This window comes from Xyrauchen texanus, chromosome 37 (assembly GCF_025860055.1).
Source record: "Xyrauchen texanus isolate HMW12.3.18 chromosome 37, RBS_HiC_50CHRs, whole genome shotgun sequence".
NCBI classification, from domain to species: Eukaryota; Metazoa; Chordata; class Actinopteri; order Cypriniformes; family Catostomidae; genus Xyrauchen; species Xyrauchen texanus.
The window spans coordinates 34,183,358-34,201,661 of NC_068312.1; the positions used below are offsets into that span (position 1 = coordinate 34,183,358).

An 18,304-nucleotide genomic window follows, 5' to 3' on the forward strand; every position below is an offset into this window, starting at 1 on the left:
TATTTTTTTTAACTCTCCCTCTCCAACCAGCTATCATATAGACCTTATTCACGCCATCTTTGATTTTTAATGGGAATGACAACGAAGCTGTGAGGGATAGACTTACAATCTTTTCAATGGGCTTTACTGCAGTTTAAAGTGTTTTTGATAGTATTGCAGAAAAAACATTGATAAAATATCTTTCCAAGAACATCCAGTATACAAAGATCTCCAGACAACAAGATTATGGAAAATCAGATGTGATCAAGGAGCTTTTTACAGCTTTATACAATTCATTTCATTTGAAGAGATGGTAAGTCTATCCATCACGGCCTCGTTGTCATTCCCTTCAAAAATCAAAGATGGCGCTAGCGTGAATAAGGTCTATCTCTACACCACACCCTTCTTCTAACTTTTTATTATCCAATCAAATTCTGATTGATAAAATTAAATCCCACCATTTGTTCTCTTTGAATATCCTGATTCACTCTAAAAATAAGCACTGCAAAAAAAAAAAATCATTTTCTAAATTAGTATTTTTTTTGTAAGGGGGTTTGATGGGCGAGAACCGGCTTAACAATATAAATAATATCTAATTAAATAAAATGACACACACAAACACATACATAATTCTCTCTGTCTCAACTGTTGTCACCGGCCGCCTTTATCCCTCACGCGCCCCATCAGGCAGATTGGGGACCGGGCGACCGGGCGTGCATCATTCCAGCCCGGCCCCGCCCTCCTCCGCTCTACATTTATGTTTTCCAGTAAAATTATCTAAACCATTCTTAAAATAAGATATATTTACTTGACAAACCAAAATTGCACAAGATATTTTGTCTTGTTTTCAGAGAAATCTAAATTTAGTGAGATTTATGCTTAAAACAAGAAAAAACTATTTTGCCAATTGGGCAAGAAAAATAACGAAATAAAAAAAAAAAACTTAATTCAAAGGTTTTTCTAACCCCTATTGACAGATTTTTCTTCTTGTTTTAAGCATAATTTTTTTACAAAATTTGGTCAGATTTCTCTAAAAAAAGACTTTATATATTATGCCATTTTGCATGTTAAGTAAATATATCTTGTTTTAAGAATATGTTTTTATTTTTACTGGGAAAAAAAGTGGAAAAATAATAATTAAGAATGTTTTTTTGCAGTGTGACAAATTACAAAAGTAAAAGGGGTTGCTAAATTGAGCTTATCCGTTCATGTCATTTGCATTTACACTGCATACGTTAAATTGCGTGAACTCCATGTTCAAATGTGACCGTTAGCAAGTGTAACCTGGCATGAGTCCAGTGACGCACATCTGTTGTGTCATAACAAGGTTTTAACACCCATCCTGTGCATAGTAAATGGAGACAAAATGCACACAGAATCATACAGGCTCAATAGAAAGATGAGAATATGATTTATGTTATGAAACTAAAATGCATTTGACATGGCGTTCAGATGCATCTAAGACGCTGGTTTGGAATAGCGTGCTGTTATGCTGTTAGGTATGGATGCTGGCTAGCCCTCTCCGTCTGTTAGCAGAGTGCGAATCAAGATGCCATGCTGTAATTAATAATGTCAAGCTGATCTCGCCTAAGAACTAAATAATAGCCTCCCCACAGTATCACTATTTGGTCATCAAACACGTTTAAGTGGGTAATTGGAGACTTCTGTATGCTTTACAAATGTCATCTGAGAAGATTGACCATCTTTCTTATTCTCATGGTCATATTTTCTTTCTCTGTACTGCTCGCAACTAGATTTCACTCCTATGCTGAGAATATTGTTTTTCCTCTCCTTTCATGGCCACTTTTCCATGCAATTAAGCAATTCGAAGTCTGTGAAAATTATAACCTGTGTGATTTATTGAAATGCCGTTCTGTGGTATTTTGCACAGGAAGCAGGCTTAAGTTGAAGGTAAAATGTTTTAAAGTGGATATAAAAAGGAAAACAGAATTGTTCTAACTCTTTTGAAATAAAAAACAAATTATATTGTACTGTAAATTATTGGCTTAATATAATAAATAAATAATTAAGGCTGTTGATTTAACACAATTATTTAGTGTAATTTAGAGTAAATTAACTACAATAAAAGATTTTACACAAGTGTAACAGTTAAGTTGGCCTGGTTGTTTTAGAAGCAAGCTTTCCTGTAGCTGGTGATCGAAATAAAGTGAAGCTTTCAATCAGAGTATAGAGTTAACATAACAAAACGTACCATCCTCCATCGTGAACTCCAACAACGTCGTGGCTGAGTCCAGGGCACTCTCCCTCCCATTGCTCCCATAGTGTCCTTTTGGTCAAACCACTTCCACTTTTCCTTGATGTTTTTTTTTTTTTTTACTTTTCCCTACACTGTTGGTAGGTCCAGTGGTAGCTGTGTGGGGCCAACAGCTGAGACACATTGCTAAGGAGAGGAACGTCTGCACCTCGTTTATTGACCACGGCGTGGTTTTGCACACAGCCATTTATTTTTACAATTCTAAATTCACGTTAACAAATGATACAGCTATCGCTGTTTTTAACTTTAAAACTAGCGGATTGATGTCCCGTGTCTCTGACCAATCAGTGGCTCAGTTCGCTTGGAACCTCTGAGGCGGTACTAAAAAAGTTACAATTTTTAGTAACTGTGGTACTATACCACAGTGGAAAACCCCCAAAAAGAGAGCGGAGTCGAGTCGAGTTGTACCGTGCAGTGGAAAAGCCCCAATAGAAAGGGTGAAAATGGATGTTTAAAACTAAATGAATTGACTGTTTTTAGTGGAAGAAACCTTGACAATTATTATAAAAGGGCATAATATTTTTTTTTCTCTTTTCTCTCTCTCTCTCTCTCTCTCTCTCTCTCTCTCTCTCTCTCTCTCTCTCTCTCTCTCTGCAGGAGTGTGCTGGCGAGCCTCTCTTCATGCTCTACTGTGCTATAAAGCAGCAGATGGAGAAGGGACCCATAGACGCTATCACAGGAGAGGCGCGATACTCCCTAAGCGAGGACAAGCTCATCCGACAGCAAATCGACTACAAGCAGCTGGTCAGTGTCCCCATGGTGAAGCTCTCTCATGTATCCCATAATCCCACTTCCTGTTTCCCCAGTCTCACAAAAGAGTGTGTTTGTCAGACCAATTGTGTGACTTCACCTTATGTTGGATTGGGAGCGTGATTTTTAGAAAATCTTGGAATAAATGACCAATGTAGTAATCTATCTGTCCTCAAACACATATACAAAAATGTCTGCTCAAAAGAGTGGTCAAATGCACAAACACCTGTGTCACTGAGAACTACACTGAAGCCTACGCAAATTATGGTCTGCGCTGTTGGCATATGTACTGTCTGTACCGACGGAGCTCTGTGCATTGATTTTAAATTGAACAATATGAGTCGAACAATAAATGAGGCTTAATCTATGGCTCCTCAGTGGTAGTTAAAGCTATAAGACAGTCCATCAATTCCACCATATTTAGTATTGGTCAGCATAAGGTAATTGATAAGTGGCATAGTTATTCAGCTGTCTTAGCTGTCAACTCTAAAGAGAGTCTTCCGGGGGTTGTCAAGAAAGGTCAGACACACCTGTGTACACAGTGCTTACAGTAAGTGTATATGGAAGTATATTCATTAGGGGTGTAAATATTTGCTCTCACAATGATTCATTTCAATTACAATTCTAAATGATGAATCGTATTTGAATCATGACTTTTAAAATGTTTAGTTCTCAAAATTCTGATTGGACGAGCTGTGTCCAAAGCTGATGGAAAATGCAGATAAACACACACCTGTAATCATACATTCTATATTAAATCAACAAGTTAATATGTTGCCTTTCAACCATAAACAGCCTACAGTTTTGTTTTGATTTTTGGTTTGTTTTTCAGTTTTGGTTGAGCTATCCCTTGTGTTCATAAAACCCTAATTTCCATTGGTTTTCAACCCAATCCCTTTCCTAAACCAGCACTGTATACGTCCCAAATATAGCTTCGCTCCATCTCTGGAAGAATTTTGTAATTTACTGAATAATTGGGTTTTAATCACAAACTTCTCGTGTGTGAGCTGTTGCTGAAGGGCAGGAATTGGCGTGAATTTATGAACAGTGAGTAGCCACGATCACAAATGCACAGTCACGCATCAGTGCCAGCTGCATTGTTGTAATCACGCGATTAACGCAGCGCATGAGGTTCTCTCATGAATTTACATGGACTGTTGTCATGGTGTGAATGGAGATACATCAGTGTTGGGTTCATAATAAACGCTGGGCTCTTTAATGTAACTCCACTGCCTGTTTATGAAACTGTTATATGTATGTGTTACTCAGTAAGTGCTGGCAGTCATGTTATCTTTTTTATGAGTTTTTCATGCTACTGCCTGCATATAATAGCTGATGAACACATTCTGTAGTTTCTTTTTTGTTTGTTTGTAACAATGCAATATATACGGTGCCTTCCTTTATGAAGATTTACAATGGGTTTTTCTGCTGAAATGTTCAATAGATGCACTGTATTGTCCTGCAAATGGCTTACTTACTCTTAGAAAGTATATTAACAGGGGAAAAAAATATCACACATCTGCTTCAAGTATTGTATCTCTTTTACTTTCAGATGTGCCACATGAATCCTTATTTGTGGCCGGATCAGTTGCCTCGTGCATTTTTTTATTTTTATTGATCTGTGACCGTTTTATCAAAACCGGAGCATTTCACATATTCTAAATGTCACTTTGCAGGCAGATAAATATTGCACCATCGACATAACAGTTAAAGTTGAGATGGCTATTATGATAAATCAAGCTGAAGCTTGAAATGGGATCCCGATCAATCTTTGATACACTGGCAGACCAGAGTGAAATAGGGCCTCCAAGCTTTGTATAATAATAATAATAATAATAATAATAATAATAATAATGTGTAAGTTGACCTTTCCACACCCTTTAAATGGTGCCCAAAAACGAATTATCATTTACCAATCCATTTCCTTGTACTCATGTCGCTCAAAACCCATATGATTTTTTCTGTGGAACCCAAAAAGAGAAGTTTGACAGAATGCCCAAGCTGCTTTTCAATATAATAAATAAGTGAATGTTCACTGGGGCCTACAAGCTCCAAAAATGATGAAACTGCACCATAAACATAAAGCTATTGAATGACTTTGTCCACTTCCACACTAATACTTACTGTTTTCCAAAGTATGCCATAATGTAGAGCATTTTCAAAACCCCCTTTTCTGATGGAGGAATTAAACAGCAAAATGAATGCTTTTACAAACATAAATATGAGTGTTAGTCTGGATGTGTTCTAAGTGTTGCCTTTTATGCTAAAGATCTCTTCATCTCGTTCAATTTCTCTTAGACACTCATGTGTATTGCCCCAGAGGGAGAGGCAGGTACAGAAATCCCTGTTAAGGTGCTAAACTGTGACACGATCACTCAGGTGAAGGACAAGCTGCTAGATGCTGTGTACAAAGGCATACCGTACTCTCAGCGACCGCAGGCCGACGACATGGACTTAGGTAAATAACTCTGATTACAACCTGTGTCTGAATTCATATCTATGACATAAGCTTTTGTAGGCCCCATGTACTATTTGTAGGCCATAGAATGATCATTAATTCCTTAATTAGACCCCCATAAATCAGTATTGGACTTTCGTGGTTTTTAGTCCATGGGTCCTATTTTAAGAGTGCTAAGCGCAACGCTTTGTCATTTGGTGATTGGTATTTTCATGCAAGCATGTACTAAGTCTATGCACAAGTGGGTCTGGAGAAATTGGGCATGCAAAGCGCCAGTGGGCTGGGACAAGTGCAATTTAATTTTGAGGTTCTTTTCTGGCACCATCTGTGTCCTATTATATAACCAGTTCCCTGTCAAGCACCAGCGATATACAAAAGATGGCACATAAGAATTTGTTTGTGTTAATTAACTGTTTGCAATGAATTAGAAGAATATAAATATTGACTGAAGTTCTTTTATGCATTAACTGCATCCTTGTTGAATATCTTGTTGTATTTGTATGACACGCTCCATGAGTTCACATAGAAAATGTGGTTCTTGTCAGTATTTGGCTTTGCGCTCCATTAATTATAAAGAATGTAATCATTATTAATCATTTTTACTGACACACAACTCATGGCTATTAATAAAAGTGATTGTATCAGCACGTACTTCAGTTGTACCGGTAGATTGTACTTCTGAAAAATGTATTGAAATACTAAATATTAAACCAAAAATATCTCTCAAATTACTTTACACTTCAATTGAAAATACTGTATAATCGTATAACGAAGTGTTAAAAAACGTGCGAGAGGGAGAGAGAGAGAGAGACTGAGCGTGTGTGATCATTTGTTGACATACCCAAGCAGAGATGTTGTCAGCTTTCTCAGTGGAAAAATAGCATCCAAGTGGGGGTTTTTCTCCCTATTTCGAGGTAGCCGGTGCACAAGAGTCGATCACTATAGAAACTGCAATGTTCCTCCGCCACTTTTAAACAGCTCCCATTGTGTCATCAATCAGTCTGTTGTGTCTCAGCTGTGATGAGCTGTAATGCTGAAGTTGTTAGTTTAAGGCCATTTAAAGCTATTTCCTAGCTTTAGTAGTGTAGTGTAGTAAGTGTAGTAACGGCTGATGGGGATTCACTTCACATCACCTAACTGGCTCATATTACACACAAAAATTATCTTTTGCCACCACCTGCTGGCTAACATATGTAATGTAAAAAAACAAAAACAAAACATAGCTCTTAACAGATCTGCACTGCTCTTCCACTTAAGTTTAGAACAGGACGAACACAAGCAGAGTGATACACACACAGTGAAGTGTCGGAGTGCTGATGGTGTCAGACCATCAGTGCTCATTTAATGTCTCTCGTCCAGTCAGATTCGAGGACCGTAACTAACTGTTCTGTGTGTATGTGTGTATATATATATAGCTGAAACGTCTAAGTGCAATTACCTATTTCTTGGGAAAATAGTAAATTACGCTTTGCACCACTTCATTAACGCACAATACACCAACAGTTTTCACACATACACTTGCGCTTAGCGCTGGCATGAAAATTGCACTTAAAATCAGCAATTAGCACTTCACTTTGTGCGCTTATGAAAATAGAGCCCCATGTCTTTTAGCATTATGGTCATCTATATGCTAATGTGCAAAATTTACTATAAATGCAGGTATGCACATTTAAAATTCACAGTGTTTCATTTTGCACTATGCACAATTTTATCCTATCAAAAGCTCTCTATAGGATGAGAATGTCCCTTCTTCTAGCAAATTATCCTTTAGGATGTCCTGCCGCAACTTCATTTGATGGGGTCTTTAAAGACAACATGAAATGGACTGTGACAAAACTTTATAAATAATTTTTGTTGATACAACCAAGGCCGTTGGAGCAGAGAAAAATTATGTTAACCAATAATATCATAGCCCAACATTTCACGATACAATCAAATTCAGATGGATTAATAAAGCCCTACCCTACATCATTTTTAACGTAAAGGTACCAAAATCAAAAGATTTACCTTGAGTTTATGAAACTTCAAAACATCAATGTAATTTTCTTTATCATTCTACAGAATGGCGGCAGGGTCGACTAATCAGAATTATCCTCCAAGATGAAGATGTCACCACAAAGATCGAGAGTGATTGGAAGAGACTAAACACACTGGCGCACTACCAGGTTTGACAACAGTTCCTGACGGCTACTATGTGGTGTTACACAAGTTCACAAATGCTTGTTGTTTACTCCTATGATATGAGATGCACATGTTTTTTAATAGTTTTCCTTTTCCATCTCAGATGACAGATGGGTCTTTGGTGGCTTTGGTTCAGAAGCAAGTATCCGCTTACAACATTGCCAACTCCTTCACATTCACCCGTTCCCTCAGTCGATACGGTAAGCTGCTGTCTCTCGGATCACTTTACGCCACACAATCCACGGCTTTGGTCTTGTTTGTTGAACATATCATGGTGACTTCGACAATTTTTGCCATGTGAAATATGTTTGACTGAGAGACTGAAATTGTGATCTGTTTCACTAGCTCTGTTTGTCTGAATTCAGCTGGATTTAGCACTTAAAGGGGCACTTCACCACAAAAATATAATATAATTCTGTAATTATTCTCTCTCTCATGTTGTTCCAAATTCATATTCTTTTTGTTTTAAATGATAACAATTCGGGGTGAACTACACCTTAAAGAATTGGATTGAAGTACTCGTCTCTAACTTGGATTGTTGTTGTGGTGTTGCAGAGAGCCTCCTCAGGACCTCTAGTAGTCCAGACAGTCTACGATCAAGAGCTCCCATGATCACCCCTGACCAGGAGACGGGCACCAAACTCTGGCACCTTGTGAAGAACCACGAGCACGCAGACCAGCGCGAGGGAGACCGTGGGAGCAAGATGGTCTCTGAGATTTACCTCACACGCTTACTGGCTACCAAGGTACCAAGGCACAACGCAAAGCAGAATTCCTAAACTTCCCTTTCGTTGGGGTAAAAACCCTGTAAAACATGGCAAAACATTTTCTCTAAAAACATAGTTTGTTAACTTACGGTTTACAGTTGCCAAGCAACTAGCCACATTTGTGATGTTCAAATGATGTGCGGTCACAGGTGAGTGTGCATCGGCTATTTTGCAGTAGCTTCAAACATGGCTCAACCAAACGCCATTGTTCTCTACCAGAAATGAAAACGCTTTCCATTACCACTAAACTAAAAATTTTCAAACCAAAATGAACTTTTTTTAAAGAAGTTTTATCCATTTTCCATGAAGTGTTTCGTGATTCATATCTGTAGCTACTTTTCCGATGTCCAGTGTTCTAGCTTGCATCAGCATGTTTATGGGGGATATAGTGACGTTAAGCGTATTCAATTTGATTTGGCTCCGTAGTGACGATACTTTACAGAGTTGCAATGACAGTCTTTTGAGAGTGCCTCACCTGAGTGTGTAGATGGCTTGACGAGGTGGCCTGAGGTTAGTTACGTTGATGTTATTAACCACTTTTGGTTATGACTGCCAACAACTGTACAGGTTGAGTGCAGTAAGAATTAAAATGGTTGTTGCTTTCCATCTGGATCTCTCGTTTTGATAGTGTCTACATTGCTTCATGTGGAGACCGGAACCAGAAAACAGGCTAGTGGCAATCATAATAGTGCTAGTGGTTGGTCAGGAAAACTGTGGATAAGAATAATTCTACATCCTCAAGATTCAAACCTGTTTTGCTCTTAGACTATAAAACTAGCAGAAACCTTAACTGTTGCCTTTGTAACATGTCAGTTTAAACCATCAATTTGTATAGCGTTTGCTACTGTAGATACTGAAAACTTCCTGACCTTCTTTTCCATGATCCTGATAACAGCCAGAAATAAAGCAGTTGTATAGCCAAAAAACCTTGTTAGAACCTCCATGTAACTCTTGAGTGTGTGCGTTGCATTTGTAGGGCACACTGCAGAAGTTTGTGGACGATCTGTTTGAGACTGTATTCAGCACGGCTCATCGCGGCAGCGCTCTACCACTAGCCATCAAATACATGTTTGATTTCCTGGACGAGCAGGCGGACAAGAGACAGATCACTGATCCAGACGTACGGCACACCTGGAAGAGCAACTGGTGAGATACAGAGCACTTCCTGTCTCTAACCTAATTTCCTGTAGCATCCATTTTTAATGTGTTGAAGCCCAGCTGGGTTCTGTTCCAGTTTAATGAAGGTAGCGACAGGCTTGTGTTTAATTATATGGAAATGACACAAACAAAATATTGACTTCTAAAGCAACTTTTTTCAGTTGTCTGCCATAAATAATGTTCTGTCTTTGAATTGTCTACATTTGGGGATTTTCTTAGCAAATGTTGGTATGTGATTAATTTGATTGATTAATTGCCATACCATGCATTTAATTAGATAAAAGTTTTAATCGATTGACTGCCCTAAAAATAACATTTTATTGAGATTTGAAACAAACCGCAATCACTAAAAAGCCTTTTACTTCAGTTTGGATGTAATTGAATGTTGCTTTGTCTCTCTACCCCTCTCTCTCTCTCTCTGTCTCTCCATCAAGCCTGCCTCTGCGGTTTTGGGTGAATGTGATAAAGAACCCTCAGTTTGTCTTTGACATCCATAAGAACAGTATTACAGACGCCTGTCTGTCTGTGGTGGCTCAGACCTTCATGGACTCCTGCTCAACATCGGAGCATCGTTTGGGCAAAGACTCTCCATCCAACAAACTCCTCTACGCTAAAGACATTCCTAACTACAAGAGCTGGGTGGAGAGGTACAAGAAGCCCCTGTACTCTGCACCCATAATGACACAATGTCAAAGATTATTTATCTGATTGATGTAGCCTAGGGTTTAAAGATCTAGAATGGTAACCAAAAGGTTGCAGATTTAAGGTTGAAAGTCATTGATTAGTCATCCTTTTATTCTGGAGATTTTCTTTATACAGTCTTTATTTTGCAGCATTGTAGACGGAAATGAATTCGTTTTGTTTTCAGACTCTAGTAGATCCATTGCAAACTGTTCTTAAGCAGAGGATTTATGCACGTGTGTTTGTGTTTTCAAGATATTACAGAGACATCAGTAAGATGCCGAGTATTAGTGATCAGGACATGGATGCTTATCTGGTAGAGCAGTCTCGTCTCCATGGTAATGAGTTCAACACACTGAGCGCGCTCAGTGAACTGTACTTCTACATCAACAAGTACAAGGAAGAGGTGAGACATGTGACTGTATTTCACACTCTTTTCTAAACGTTACACATTTAGACACAGGAGACTTGCATTTAATATTGAGCAGAATTAATGTTTGGCGGGATTCAAAATGAAATAGAAGTTAACCAAAATGTGTTTTTTTTTGCAATGGCTCATATCTACAGGCCATGGTGGCTAAGGCAGATACTATTCTGAAAGATGTATATGATAAAGAATTCAATTTAATGATGGCAATTAATTAAATGAATTATTTTACACAATATATATGACTGTTGGTAGATTTTGGAACTTACATGGGGGGAACTAACACATCTGTTAATCAGAATGAAGTTATCAGCTGATACTGATAATGAGTTGGTGTAACAAAAGACTTCCAGTCAAAAGTTTGGACACACTTTTATTTTTTTATGACTATTTTGGACATTTTAGACATTTTCATAGTAAATTCATAATTTACTCTAAGGCCAGAAACACATTTAACACGGGTACACAAATGCAGATGCGAGTGCATGACCAACGCATTGCCAATGCTATAAAGCCTGACGTGTTATTATTCAGGTAAGTTGCTACATGTTGCAGTTCTGACTGACAGGGAAATGATCATGGGGCACTCTATCCCCCCAACTGCCCACATACCCCAAAAACTGCATGATTTCATGCAACAATGCACGAAATCAAGCTTGTGTCTGCATTCATATACTAATGTATGTTCTGACCTTAAATATAATCAAATTTTTGAAATGTTATGTCAAACTGAAATAACACAAATAGAGTAATGATAGCATCTTCAAAGTATCTATTTTTTCCCTAGCTTACTGTTCAGCACACTCTTGGTATTCCCTCAACCATCTCCATGAGGTGCATCCAGAGAGGCTTTTTAAACAGTGTTCAAGGTGTCCTTATGTATGCTAGATAATTGTCAGCTACAAGTTTTTTGTAAGGAAATTCATACATAGGTCTTTCTGATCATGAGAAACATAGATTAAGTCAAGTGTTTCCAAACTGTTGACTGATAGTGTGTATCTTTATCAAACGTTTTGAATTGCAAATGTTGTTTCTGTATCAGTGGTTTGATCTTGATGAATGTACAGATGAGCTCATTTATTATTGTCATTATGAGCTCCAGTGCACATCTCGAAACTCTGAATGATGACTGTAGAACATTGAATTATTACATTGCTTTGGCCTTCAATTAATGGCCTCTCTCTTTCTCTCTCTCATACAGATCTTGACTGCACTGGATCGAGATGGCTACTGCCGCAAACACAAGCTAAGACACAAACTGGAACAAGCCATTAACCTGATGTCTGGCAGCAGCTGAGGGCAGCAAACAATTGGTCGAAACGGGAGGGGAGGGAAGTTTGAGGGTTTTGGGGTTGGGGGGGTGGGAGGATTGCAATGGAATTGGGAGTCCGAAATATACAGAATGTTCTGTGATAGAACATCAACAGCTTGTGCTAGCAAAAGGTCGAGGCTTAAAACACTGGACAATCAACTCTTAAAGGAATCACAGCACAGCACATGAAGCCCAATCTTTTTCTGGACCAGAACCTGTACACCAAAACGCCCTCACTCCCTAATGCCTGGACCGAATTCCTTGGCTCAGCTTGGGTACCTCTCTTCTGCGCTGGCATTTCAAACACCATTCACTTCTATACGACTGCCTAACAAACTTTTTGGACTACTGTGGATCAGATACATTCCAATGAAAAAGGTGCACGTTGCTGTTGCCTTGGAAACTGTGCTAAATTGCCAAGATAGTGCCATGGATAAAAAATAGCATACTTGGGAGAGAAAAGAAGCAGCATTTAGTAAACCTGAGAGCAACTAATGCAATTGACTGAAAACAATTCTCGATAGATTCCTATTGACCTCTGCAAGATGCCTCAAGACTTTTGGAACAATCTTGTGCTGGGGCGACGAGGGAATGAATATGATATTTATGACAGAATTAATCAAAAATGGAGACCAAATGTTGGGGGAAACTGCATTATGTGTAGTGTCGGGTCCGGGCGGAATTGGAGGAACCTTCTATTTGTCTCGAAAATGCCATAGACCTATAAAAGCGCCTTTTTTATCTTTTTCTTTCTCTTTTTCGTGATTTTGGGGCCAAATGGACCTCTTCTTGTCAAGAGGTATGGATCAGTGTCTTTTGAAGCTTGCCTTTTCGTTGCGTCCGGATATGACTCAAACCCTTGCCAGGATGTACCTAGGATGTGTTCATTTATATTTTGGACATTTATCCTTTTTGTACATCCCTGCATTCTTTGCTTTTTTGTACACCACTGTGTTACTGTGAGGTTTGGAGTGTTGACATTTCTGTGGTCCCTGCATTGGCGAGGACCATGTTTTGTCCATTGGTCAGGCATCTTAAATGTAGTAGATCCATCTAGAGCAATAACTCAATTTACCTGCAAGCCATGTGTTTTAAGTTCCCTGTGAGTCCAAATTCACCATCCTGATTCTATCAATGTTAGCTGTAGCGGAGTCATGCAATTTTTATTTTCCTGTACTTCTGTCAAAACTACAGGCAAAACGTGTTCACGATGCCAAGCACAAACAAAAGGGCGACTGTTCTACTTGTTCTGCTGATTGTTTTATCACTATTTCAACAAACAAATGCAATTTTTGAGCTATTGAGACCTGTAGTCCCGAGCTAGAGATACAAACATCCACAATGTTCTTTGAAAGTTGCGTAGTCGTCCGTTCCTGCTTGACTGAATACAAAAATTGTGTCAATTATGTCTGTATACAAAAACAACAAGGCCTTAAGTCATTTTGTCTTTATTTGATGCAAGTTTCACCACGTCTGTGACAGCAGTATCGCCCTCTGCTGCCACGGATGTGAACTGCAAACTGCTGGTTTTATTCCAGGTACTCTGATTTGGGCTCGAATTGTGATATACGTGAATTTCAAAATGTTCTCAACTGTTTTTCTATTCTTGCTATACAGTATGTGATTCTGAGTTCTGCCCTGTCTAATATCATATCGATTGAGTAATTTAGTTTGAACAACCGAGAATGTACATACAGCATGAATAAATGAACATATCGTGCTAAATTCAACCTCCATTTTATGCAGAATTTTAACACAAAAATCATTTTATCCTCTCAAGATCACAACCAGGACTACAGGGACATCTGTTTGTTTTCAACATTGTCTGAAAAATGTAAAAATCCTAATTTTAGACTCTATCAAGGTCAGTCCAAGCAAATAAACAGCAATCATAATACGGATCATCAAACGGAAGGGAAATCCATTGGGGCCTTATTAGTTGTGTTTTGAGTTTGAATGTAGATATTCAATAATCATCAAGCTTTGGGTAGAATCCCCAAATGTATGTTTTGTTATGACAATTATTTAAAGTAATCATACCTTTAAGTTCTTCGTACGTTGTTGGATTTTGCTCCACAAAGTGAGCGTCATTGGATTTTTGAAGCTCAGAAGTGCTAATCGTGATTACCTTGGTCACAAACTATGAACTTCTGCTGGTAATTACAGGAATGAAACACTTAGTAGCCGTTACTAATGGTAGGCCTGGTTTTGCGAGGTCACAGTCCAAAATCCTGGGTATTTCCACACACACACACACACACACACACACACACACAAAAAAAGCATCTGGATACAATAATTTGCAGTTTCATTGAATGTAATTAAACCTGCCTTCAAGTTTACTGCATGGATTTGGATGTTCGTTAGAGCTTAAATTTGTTTTGAAAGATGACAAGCTCTGGTACCGAACATGACAGCAAAAATTATTCTTGGTCTAGATGTGGCATCATCAAACGCTAACTTTTTTTGTGAAGTTTTCAAGGCTGGAATTGTTAAATTATGATTGCAGGATGTTTTTGATCTAAATTTGGGGCTCATTAACATATGAAAAAGTTGCAGGATGATAATTAGGTGGTATCCTTTTGAACATTTGTGTTTGTTTATCTTTTTCACCAAGGGGAATGGGGTCAGCTTGTGAATGGGGTTTCGCCATGGCATTTTAACCTCTTGCTACATGCTATGGCTCGGTCAGGAATTATTGCCTGTTTGCTAAAGCTGCGCAGTCAGCAACGCAGGTGTAAAACCAACATCCTTCGTCTGAACGAACCACTCTGCAAAATTAAACGCATTCATAAATCTTGCATAATTAAAAAAAAATTATCAGTGGTTGAACTTTTTGATTAATCTTGGTTAAAACCACACCGTCAGGTTTATATCTGATTTTTCTATACTGTGAGTAAAGCCAAACATACTGTGGGGGAGTGGACTTAGCTTGGTCACATACATACTGCCTGTAAGATAACTTTAGACTATTGTTAAATGCAACTGCCCTCCGGGGTGTTTTTACATAGACTGGTGAAGACAGAGCTAACGCTAACGACGCCTCGGGCCGATAGCCATATATCTTAAAATCATCTGTTTTGTTTTGTTCAAGCAGAACTCAGAGCAAAAATGAGGCGCTTTGCGAATTGTTTTTGTTTTGTGGTGAAATGGAATACTCTTAAAAGCTCCTGTAACTTGTGAGGACGAAAGCGGAGTGCGTAAATAACTGTGGTGTTTTTTTTCAGTAGATACAGTAATAGAAAATGTCTGTTCTAGATCCATAACTACATTTCAGTCAGTGTTCTAGTTATAAAAGTATAAGATTTTTTTTTGTCTCAGATGAATTAATTCTAATTTATTTGTCGGTTTGTCTCTTTATCCCAAATGTTTTAATCGGTTTTATTGTAACATATACTTGTTTACAGTTTCAGAATTATATGGAGTTTATTAACTGTGTCCAGAGAGCTTTGTGTTTGTCTGACTGGTTGATCGGATGACTTGTTATTGGGCAACTGCTATGCCTAGTCCTTAATTCTATATAAATATATAAATATATTTTGTATAATTATTGGACTGAAATGTTTTTTTCTTTTATTATTTTGTTTAAATTATTGTATTAATTTTAGAGGGCGTTGTGAGAATGAGTCTAAGATGCTGGCTGCAATGAAGTGTTTTGTATATATTTGCACCTTTTTTTTTTTTTTTAACTCAGTGCTGTTTTTTCTTTTTTTTTTCTTCAAAGATTGGATACTAAATTAATGTTTAAAGGACAAGTATGTTTTTTTTTTTTTTTTTTTTTGCTAATTAAAAGATATGTGGATGATGCTGTATATTTCTTGAATGTTTTTTTTTATTATTATTGTTTTTGTATATATAATCATCTGCAAGGACTATTTTGTCTCAAAAGCTTGATGTTTTCATTCAAATAAAGACAAGTGTCTCAGTGAAACCTACGCAAATCGCACCTGGAGTCAATTGAACACTCATAGATCTTTTTGATTGGGTACTTGAAAATTCTGGCATGACTTACCTTTCTAAAATTGTGTTAAAGTTGCCTTGGTTGCTTTTCCATTATTTAGATCTGATTAGATCAAAGAGCAGTTCAGACAGATAAATTAGTTTTAAAGTAATTACTACATGACAGCTAGCACATTATACATATTAATGCAGAAATGTACATATCATGTCTAGCTTAACAACATCTTATATCAACGCTTTATCAAGAGATAAAAAAAAAAGTATTTTTAGTTGACTGTTGCCGAGTTGAATTTCAAAGCTGCTCTCTCAAAGTCTTTGATCACTCTCATTTAGACAAAATGAAAAAACATGTCTGCTACGGTTTAAAGTAACATCAAATTACTGTATTTTTCTGCAGTGTGCTGAAAGATTTCAAATTTGGGGGTCAAGCATTTTAGAGATGGATTTGACAGACCATGTTTTTCTTGCAAGCACACTGTTACATCCAGTTACTGCATGGCATTCTGGAAAACTTGAGTCTGATTGGTCAAGGGCAGGGCTGGACTGGTAATCTCGCATACCAGACCACAACCACGCGATATGCAGAAAAGGACAGCGAACAATAATACATGTAAAAGACACAGTAATGTTTGTTACAACAGGTGTATAACAAATACTTTATTACTTAAGTAAAAAAATATATATTTGTACTTTACTCAAGTATAAAATACTTATTTTTTTTACTTCTTTACATTTTGAAAATAAATTTGTTACTTTTAATCCGATACATTTCTCTTCCCTTTTGTTACTTTTGCGACTGAACAAGAACACTAAAAGATTTTTAGAAGAATATTTCAGCTCTGTTGGTTCATACAATGCAAGTGAATGGTGATCAGACCTTTTGTAGCTCCAAAAATCACAAAGGAAACATTCAAGTAATCTAAATGGCTCCAGTGGTTAAATCCATATCTACAGAAGCAATCAAATAGGTGTGGGTGAGAAACAGAACAATATTTAAGTCCTTTTTGTACTCTAAATCTCCACTTTCACTTTTACATATAAAAGACACATGTGGTGCCCATTTATTTTCACTTTCACATCTGAAAGTTAAAGTGGAGATTTAGAGTATGAAAGGACTTAAATATTGTTCTGTTTCTCACCCACACCTATGTTATTGCTTCAGAAGATATGAATTGAAACAATTAAGTCAAGTGGATAACTTTTATGTTTCCTATATGTGATTTTTGGAGCTACAAATGTCTGATCACCATTCACTTTCATTGTATGGACATACAGAGCTGAGATATTTTTCCAAAAACCTTCTTTGTGGTCTGCTGAAGAAAGAAAGTCATACACATCTGGGATGGTATGAGGGTGAGTAGATGATAACAGAATTTTTATTTTTAAATTTTTTAATCTAAACACAAGAGACCGTTCATGTAGGTTTGAATCTGTGTTTTTGCTATAAATTAATTTTATTCATTTTTGGGCTCAAACATTTAATATCAACATTTTTACATTTCCTGCCTTTTCTGTAGAAATGTACATATGTGTACGATTTAGCAGTTCGTAAGTGATTAAAATGTGGTTACCTTTTACATTTAACCAAGGTACCATGTGTATGAATCAACAATGACTGGCTGTGCCATTATTTATACCATTTACTTTTGATACTTAAGTACATTTAATATCAATTACTTTGAGTATTTTCCTCAAGAGCTACTTTTACTTGAGTCAATTTCCATTAAGGTATTTTTATTTTTACTCAAGTGTGACAATTAAGTAATTTATTCAGCACTGTTAGTTACATTACACTAAAATACAGATATTTTTGAGCATTTAATCCCAACCCTATGCCTTAACCGAACCAATTCTCAACTATTTAAGATGTAACAAGCAGATAAAAGAACTGTCTTTATAATGTATTTTTAAAAATGACCAAAAAAGCACTATTCCAAATTACTTGCGCTGCATTTAAAGTCTTCTAGAAGTATACAAGAGCTCAGTGTGAGGAACAGAGTATATATTCAATATACATATTATAACATTCATGATTGAAATACACATTCAAACATTTGGGTACAACCCAAAAAATTATAATAATTAAATAGTTAATTACTCATCATATTGTTTCAACCTCGTATGACTTTAGTCCATGGAGCACACAAGAATATGTTCAGTCACCATTCCCTTTAATTGCATCTTTTTTCTATTCGATGAAAGTGAATGGTGACTGACACTGTACTTAATATTCTGTCTTAGCATTCTTCAATGACCAACATGGTCTCCTGTTTGTGAAATACATCAATTTGTCTGTACATCTGCTACAAGCATGTTCCATGATTTTTACAAATCAGTGGCATCTCTCCTTGTTTTT

At 37.2% G+C, this 18,304-nt stretch overlaps 1 protein-coding gene across 1 annotated transcript in view; it reads left to right on the top strand.

Annotated features, from left to right (window-relative positions):
* LOC127631087 (plexin A3-like) overlaps window positions 1-12,018 on the top strand; it is a 195,497-nt gene extending 183,479 nt beyond the window's left edge. Inside the window, exons 24-32 of the mRNA XM_052109062.1 lie at window positions 2,852-2,998; window positions 5,303-5,462; window positions 7,524-7,627; window positions 7,747-7,843; window positions 8,199-8,389; window positions 9,387-9,556; window positions 10,003-10,215; window positions 10,505-10,655; window positions 11,878-12,018. Of these exons, the coding sequence (XP_051965022.1) occupies window positions 2,852-2,998; window positions 5,303-5,462; window positions 7,524-7,627; window positions 7,747-7,843; window positions 8,199-8,389; window positions 9,387-9,556; window positions 10,003-10,215; window positions 10,505-10,655; window positions 11,878-11,973 (1,329 nt within the window). The 3' untranslated portion in view covers window positions 11,974-12,018. The remainder of the gene's footprint in view (window positions 1-2,851; window positions 2,999-5,302; window positions 5,463-7,523; window positions 7,628-7,746; window positions 7,844-8,198; window positions 8,390-9,386; window positions 9,557-10,002; window positions 10,216-10,504; window positions 10,656-11,877) is intronic.
* The last annotated feature ends 6,286 nt before the right edge of the window (window positions 12,019-18,304 follow it).